This window comes from Tamandua tetradactyla, chromosome 15, assembly GCF_023851605.1.
Source record: "Tamandua tetradactyla isolate mTamTet1 chromosome 15, mTamTet1.pri, whole genome shotgun sequence".
In the NCBI taxonomy this organism is placed as follows: domain Eukaryota; kingdom Metazoa; phylum Chordata; class Mammalia; order Pilosa; family Myrmecophagidae; genus Tamandua; species Tamandua tetradactyla.
In genome coordinates, this window is record NC_135341.1 from 27,184,930 (window position 1) to 27,193,324 (window position 8,395).

Sequence of the window (8,395 nt, forward strand, 5' to 3'; positions counted from 1 at the left end):
TGTCTATGTCCCAAAATGGAATTATGTACAAAGTTCTATGGGAGTTTAGAAGAAGAAGCAATTAATTCTTCAGTTAGTGGGAGGCAGAGAAAGTTTCACATTGGAAACAGGCCTCAAGGGATGAAGGGGAAAGGTCACTCTGGAAGACAAAACAGCAAAAATGGCACTTGTTCCAAGAACAGTGAGCACTGTCACATAGCTAGTACACAGAGACTTGGGGAAAGGAAAAAGAATAGAGATGGCAAAAAAGGTAATGAGAGACAGAATGAGGGGATTTATATATCATGCTAAAAATTAATGGGTAAAAACCAACATTTTTGAGCAAGGGTGTAACTGCTTAACAACATCTAGTGAGTGAGAGAAGCATAAGCAGTTAAGGAGAGAGTCCTTAGAACATTTCAGCAACAAAATCACCGCCTTTCTATACTCAAGAAACTAACCACATACATTAAGAACCCATCTCCCCATCTTTTCACTTAAAAGTGACATCTTTTCACCCTCTCCCCTATCTATCAAAGAGAATAGATACTATGCTTTAACATAAATACCACTTAAGAAAACCAAATAGAACCTGAGAAGCTAAAGAAATTTAACCAAAGGAGTAAATCAAGTAAGTAGGAGAAATGGTTTAACTGTGTACACTGTATATATATATATATCTTTTTTTTTTTTTTTAGGTGCATGGTCTAGGAATCGAACCCACATGGAAGGTGAGCATTCTACCACTGAACCACCCATGCACCCTACACTGTCCATATTTTTAACAGCTTGAAATAGATAAAATATTTCCACTACTGTGAGAAGATAGAGGAGAATGAATATGGAGGGCATGTTGCTTTGGATATATAACCTGGCCTTCTGAACATGTCTACATTAATGTGTCTTAAACATAACATGCATCAAATAAATGAGTTCCTCAAAAAAACTAGCTTTAAAGAGTAGGAGAAAGGTCAAATGTGATGGTGGGTTATACAGAGAAGGCTGGGTTTAACAAATAAATATGAGTGCTGAATCATTACAGTGATATTTCTTCTAGCCTCCAGTACCTTAGAGCAGCTAGAAATAAAAACCCAAAATTATGGAATTATAACCCATACCAAACTCTGAAATCTGTTCTACAACTAATTGTTACAATGTACTTTGAAATTTATTGCTTTTATGTATATATGTTATTTAATAAGTGAGTATGATTATTATATTGATATTTCTGTTGGTCTCCAGTGTCTTGGACCAGCTAGAAGAGAAAACGAAAAATCATGGAACTGTAACCCATACCAAACTTTAAAATCTGTCCTATAACTACTTGTTAAAATACACTTCAAAATTTATTGTTTTTGTATATATATTTTACAATTTTCTTTAAAAAATTGAAAAAAACAACTAGCTTCTTAATGACTTTTCTACTTCTGCCAATAAACAAATTAGGTATCTGTTTAAAATAAATCACAAACAAAATCAATGGATGTATGATTTGCCATTCTCCCAAAAGCTGAGGCCAGGGTCTTTGCAGGAGGTAGGAAATGGTCTCAGTTGTCAAATTCTGAAGTCTCTTCCTTTGCAATGACTTTCTTGCAATGTCCTTAGAACATGCCATATCATACCTGCTTCTATGCTTTTGCTTGAGCAATTCCTCCTACTGAAAATTCCTTTTGTTTACTGATTCTAACATTTTGCTCTTTCTTCGACATCCTGAGTTATAACTGAAATTGCATCTCATCCGATGAAACTTTCCCTAAAATCCCCAGCCCATACTGAACTCTCTACTTGCTAAAGTCTATTAAAACTTGTATTCTTTCATTTTCTAGCATTGAATCATTTTCATTCCAGCTGTCAACCTGGTCTATTTCCTTACAACAGCACATCATATCAAAACTGTTACAAAACCTTGCACAAGGTGGTTTAGCTTGGGTTTTAGGTTCTAAAGTCAAGAGTCAGAATACCTGGGTTCATATCCCAATTCCACCATTTATTAACTCTGTGAACTTGGGCAAGTTAACCTAATCTCTCTGTGCTTCAATTTCCTCAAAAGTTAATATGGGGAAATCAAACGCCTACCTCAAACAGTTATTTGAAGATTAAATGAGTTCACATATGAAGCACTTAGAACAGGACACAGAACATAGTAGTGCACACTAAGTTTTAGTAAAGCTAACCGTTATTTATTTTTCCTTGCTCCAGGTTTCCCTACATAACTGCTGTATCACTTTCCTAAATGATGGTTTTCATACATTAGTGCTCTGCTCACAAGGCTCCGTGGCCTTCCATAACCTAAGGGTCTATGCCCTTAGCTTAGTAAGCAGGGCACTCAATAATCTGGCACCACACTATCTACTCAGCTTCATTCACTCAACACCTACTTTATACAAAAATAGTAGGAAAAGACACATAAGGTAGACTACTTCTCCAGGGTCTAAAAATTAGTTACAAAGTCAAGGCAGGGCCAGCATCCAAGCAGAGTAACAATCAACTACTACATCCTGAGAACATGATTTGGGAAAGATCATTAAATTCCCCTTTTTGGCAAACCTGTTGCCCTCCAATGTTCAAGTTTAACCAAGAACTTAGCATTAAAAAGTGTCACCAACCAATGAACAAAGAATTATTTGCAAAGTCCCCTTAGGGGAACTGGGATAAAAGTAAAAAGATTCAACTTCCCCATTTGGAGAATTCCTGATATTCTCGAAAGCAGTGGGAACAACCAAATCAACAGGCTGAGCACTGGATCTTGAAGTTCGCCACTATGAAACTTATTCCTGCAAAGGATAGGTTAGGCCTAAGAGTCACCTCCAGAGAACCTCTTTTTTTCTTCAGATGTGGCCCCTCTCTCTAAGCCGACACAGCAAGTGAACCCACTGCCCTCCCCCTCTCTACATGGGACATGACTCCCAAGGATGTAAATCTCCCTGGCCACGTGAGACAGAAATCCTAGGACGAGCTGGGTCCCAGCATCAAGGGATTGAGAAAACCTTCTTGACCAAAAGCGGGAAGAGAGAAATGAGAAAAAATAAAGTATCAGTGGCTGAGAGATTTCAAACAGAGTCAAGAGGTTATCCTGGAGGTTATTCTTACTTATTATATAGACATCTCTTTTCAGTTTATGGTATATTTGAGTGGCTAAAGGGTAGTAGCTGAAACTGTAGAGCTGTGTTCCAGTGGCCCTGTTTCTTGAAGATGATTGTATAATGACATAGCTTTTCCAGTGTGATTGTATGATTGTGAAAACCTTGTGTCTGATGCACCTTTTACCTAGGGTATGGACAGTTGAGTAAAAAATATAGATAAAAAAATAAACAAAGGTTAAAATAAACTGGGTAGATTGAAATACTAGGGGTCAAAGAGAGGGAGAGGTAAGGGGTATGGTATGCATGAGTTTTTCTTTTATCTTTTTATTTCTTTTTCTGGAGTGATACAAATGTTCTAAAAAATGATCATGGTGATGAATACACAACTATGTGATGATATTGTGAGCCACTGATTGTACAACATGTATGGAATGTTTGTATGTTCAGAATATTTGTGTCTCTATATTGTTTCATCAATAAAAATATTTTTTTAAAAAAGTATTACTAACATTTCCAAGTACTCCTCTATAGTTTACACATTTTCTAAAATAAACATGTAGCACTTGAATAATCAGAAAGATTCAAGTATTTATTATTTCTTCCAGCTTTAATGGCCTCCCACAATGGCCAACACAGAATGTAAGTCACCTACCAAGTAAAAGTCAAACAAAGACATATTACTCCGATTTTCCACTTCCTACATAAAATGCCAACTTGGGCAAAGTCCTCACTTCATTTGCTTTCAATTAAGAAAATTACTTCTACATAAGTCATCATACGAAAAAAAAATTTCTCATTACCTTCCTAAGAGTCCACAGCACTACGGCAAATTGCAAAGAGCTGCCTAGATGGTTACTTCTCTCTACCAACACCCTTCACCTTAAGTACTGAGCCCTTAACAAGGGCCAGGTACCGAGTGCTAAATGATTTGCTTGATTATCTCAATCCTCAAAACAACAGTAGGTACTATTATTATTCCCAGATGAGAGAACTGTGGATTGGAATTTTAAAAAAAAAAATGCCTAAAGAGACGCTTATAGAAGGAAGATTATTCTATTACACAAAGGAATTTGTGGGGAAATTATATTAGACTGGGGACTTAGTTATCATAATCTTTTGTTACAAGACAATTATGGCAGAAATCCCCAAACTGGATTTCACACAGAGAAAACAATAAATATATGGTCAAACTATGGGTTTGCTTTGGAACAGTGTGCTTCCTAGTACCTGACACATACTAGATGCTCAATAAAAACCTGCTGTCTGACCAAACCTAGATTTAAATACTTAATCTTAAAACAATCCGATTACATGGCAAGATCTGAATGGTCATTTGTTCTAATTAGATTGGGTGGTACAAGAATCAATAATGATAGCTACACCTAAAGTAATGACCCTATATGTTAGGTAGAATCTGGTTTAAAAAGGAGGGGGCCCGGGTACAGGGTAGGTCAGTGGTAGAATTCTTGCCTGCTATGCAGGAGACGCAGGTTCTATTTCCAGCCTATGCACTTCCCTAAAACAAACACACAAACAAACAAACACAGATTCAACAAACAGTGCTGCAATAACAGGATACTCACACAGAAAAAGAATGAAATGTGATCCCCACCATACAGCATGCAAAAAAAAAGGGAGTCAGGTGCATGGGTAGTTCAGTGGTATAATTCTCCCCTGCCATGCAGGAGACCCTTCCAAGCCCATGCACCCTTCCCCCCAAAAAATAAAAATATAAATAAAAAGCTGGGGGGACAAAAGTGAAAATGGTAGAACTAAACCAAGGGTATCCTATAAAGATAAATTATTCTAATAACAAATTCTATTCAAAATGTTAATGTCATCTCAATTCATACTAAACACTATTCATACATTCTTAGTCATTTCAAAATAAGTTATTGTGAGGGTTTTAGCATAGCTATGGAAAGCACTGTTCATGTAATAATTATTTCTCAAGTAAAAGAAAAATTCTGAGTCTCCTCAGAATCAAAGTAAAGAAGGTGCATTTGCAGAGTATGCACTTGGGCAAACCAGTTATTTGATTAGGCTGGACCTTAACTGTTGCCCAGGGACACAAAAAAGTAGAAACTAGTTGAATTAAGGCACTGGTAATTAACTGATGTTTTAATTAGAATGCCGGAAAAATAGGTTCTATGAATATATATTTTAAAGAATTATGGGTAATCAGTCTATGAAGTCTCTGAGACACCCAAACCTTAGCCTCTAGGGAGAAAAAAGGATCTGTTCCACAGGTATTTTCTGGTGTTATACAGAAAAATTAACATACTTCTCAGACATCATCCTACATACAGAGTAAGGTACAAGTATTGTGCAAGCACACAGCACTTAGGCAATCTTTTCCTCCTTTCTCAAAAAAATTAATTTATATAACTTCATAAGTTAATAAATGCAGAGGATTTATGCTTTTCTTTTCCTTTAACACTCAGGTTTCTTTAATTTAAAAACACTACTCTTAAAGATTTCTTTTAAATCAGTCTTCTTTTAAAAAAGGCAATCATTTAACTCAGAGAGAGGGGGCAAAAAGTCAGAAGGTGAGACATTCCTATTAATCTTACATAACTTAGTTTAAGTTGGAACTGACTCAGTAGCTCATCTAAAACCTGAGGTTTAAGCACAAAGATGAGCTCTTGAGTATACTGACCACACACATAAAGTTTTAAAAATTGAGAGGCTAGCTTGATTTTTTTCTTGGATTGTTAAAATATAAACACCTGTAAGTTTAGTAACTTAGGGTACTAACCTAAAAATGCTAAAATGGTTACTCTTAAAATGAAGAGCACTGGATTCATCCTATCACATTAGACAATGTAATAATTCATAGAATTGAACACAATTTCAGAAAATAAAGTTCATTTCCTAACTCTGATTTTTAAACAGCACCTCTGTGAGTATGCATTAGATACATTTAATTGAGGAACAAGTGCTATAGGGAACATCGAGATATGATTTTCAAAAAACAATCGGTAATAAAAAAAGCAATAGGCACATGTTCACCTAATGCATAAACAAAACTGAAAATGTCAAGTAATACTTGTTCATGCTTAACTAAACCGGTTCTGAATATTACAAATTACCCTTCCATGGGTAAACATGTATCAAACCTTTCAAAAATTTAAGTTTCCACAAGCAGTTGTCCTTACCTGAAAGGCCCTGATCAGAAATCAACTAACAGCTACATGTAAACTACACATCTCACCAGTGAGACACTTGAGCCCCAGGGTAATACTGGCTACAAATTCCCCACATTGTTCTGGGAACTGCAAATTCACCTTTCAGAAAAGACTGAAAGGGAGAGGCCAAGTTTCACTATCTAGTTTTCCTAAACGAATGAGGGTTGAGATTTCACTAGGAATGACCATCTTATCAAGTGCCATCACCCTCCCAAGACATTTAATTACAATACTTTCTCTGTTCTCCATTCAATTAAATTTCCATTAGAACAGAGTAGTAGATTCCATAGCCTTGTTGCACACATTACATCTCTCACAGAGGGCAAAAGGAAACAAAAAGTAAAGATAGTTAGACAACGTGGTGACATTACCTTGCCCGTCTTGTGATCAAACCAGACGAGAGCATGGTTCCTTGACAGCACTTTGCAATCAAAGGTGGCATTATTCTGCGCAGGTCGACAGCGGGCCACAGAGCGGCCGATTTTGATGGGCTCGTCCAGGTAGACATGACGCTCCTGAAACGGATGCGAGTTCGGGCGGCAAGTGAAGATGGCCAAGGCTGACGGCATCGAGGACAGACTGGAGGTGTCTCTCCTATTAGACACGAAGAGGAGTTCCTCCGAATCCGGACTACCCTTCACAAGCCTATACTCCTATCCCCCCCAAAATTTTAAATTAAAACAAACTGCGTATTGTCTAAGCATAACCAGTGACAACAACTCTTCACTTGGATGGAAGACAAGCCAGCACCAGCCCCATCACCGCCCTTATCACAAAAAGTCCCCAACTAGCAGCTTTTAGTCCATCTTCTTCCCCGGGAAGAAAAGGCTCAAACATGGGTCAGTTTCGGCCAAGAAAACTCCTGGAAGACAGTTTGGGGACTGAAGGTATCCAAGCAGATGAGTCACACACCAATTCTTGTGTTTTGTTTGGGATCGCGGCCGTTTTACCCCCTCAGTGGCGGAAATGTTGCAGCACTGCAGCATGAAGGAAGGGTCGGTTCGGTGTGGCCAGGAAGGTCCCTCCGGGCCCAAGGAAGGTGTAGTTGAGCACCTCTGGATTGCCACTGTCCGTGCACGAGGGCCGAGAGGACGAGGGCTGAGAAGCCGGGAGGTGGCGAGGGATCTAAGAGGCCAGCGGAACAGTGTGCATTGCCCCTGCTCAGCGGAGGTCGCCCCAGGAGGGAGTGCGGGGTCCCCAGCCGGGCACGAGCCGGGGCGGTGGCTGAGGTCCTTGCTGCGAGGAGCGGGGGCGCGGGAAGCGGTCGGGCCCGGGCTCCCCGGCACCTGGTGGTGGGCGTCCCAGCGACTAGGGCGGGGATCTGGCTCCGCAGGCTGGTGCGGACCCAGCGAGGCGCAACCCAGCGACCCCAGGAACGTTCGGGGGTCCCGGCCGGCGGGAAGTTGGTCCCTAGACGCCTGGACTCCTGGCCGCCGCTCAGCGCACGGGCCGCCTCCCTTCAGGGTCGCCTCCGCGAGGGTCGCATCGCAGGGACGGCAGCCGCAGCTTCGGGCGGGCGAGGAGGTGGGGGAGGGAGGCTGGCCGTGGGGTTGGGGGAGAGGCCTGGAGGCCCCAGGCTGGGTCCACCGCAGCCTCCACTACTCGCGGCCAGTGGGGCACGCTCAGGATGTGCCCGAAGAAGCAGGAAACTTTCCGACCTGGTGGGGGAAACATCAAAACAAACGGCCGTCAGGCGCCGGTGCCCGCCCGCCTCAGCCCTAGGCTTTCTGAGCCCGCCCCCCGCAGTCCCCGAGACCAGTCACGACCTCGGCCGGCCTCTTCGCGGACAGGCTCCGGGGGACTGTAGCCCAGATGTCTCGACCGGTCCTGCCTCCCCCGCCGCCAAGGCCGTCTCAGCTTACCTTGCCAGCACCGGCCGCCATAGTGACTCTGACTGAAACCTACCGGGTGCACCGTCGCGGGAGCGCGCACCCTTCAAGGGCCCTCCTACCCCCTCTCTCGCGCCGTACACCGGGAATGTCACATGATCGACGCCAATGCGGCCATATTGGTAGAAGGCAAAGAAGAGGGCAGGCTAATTTTTAACGCGACTTAGAGGCCATCTTAATTTAGGGCAGGAAGCTTCAAACTACGGGACAGCTTTGACGAACCATTTTTGTTAAGGGCAAGGAAGAATTTGCGGGT

General features: G+C 41.5%; 1 protein-coding gene across 23 annotated transcripts in view; it reads right to left on the reverse strand.

The window, feature by feature from the left end:
• Nucleotides 1-6,821, reverse strand: part of SLMAP (sarcolemma associated protein) — a 256,378-nt gene extending 249,557 nt beyond the window's left edge. For all 23 annotated transcript variants that reach the window (XM_077128903.1, XM_077128904.1, XM_077128898.1 and 20 more), the window contains exon 1: nt 6,622-6,821. In XM_077128903.1, coding sequence (XP_076985018.1) covers nt 6,622-6,819 — 198 coding nt within the window. In that variant the 5' untranslated portion in view covers nt 6,820-6,821. The remainder of the gene's footprint in view (nt 1-6,621) is intronic.
• Nucleotides 6,822-8,395: the final 1,574 nt, after the last annotated feature.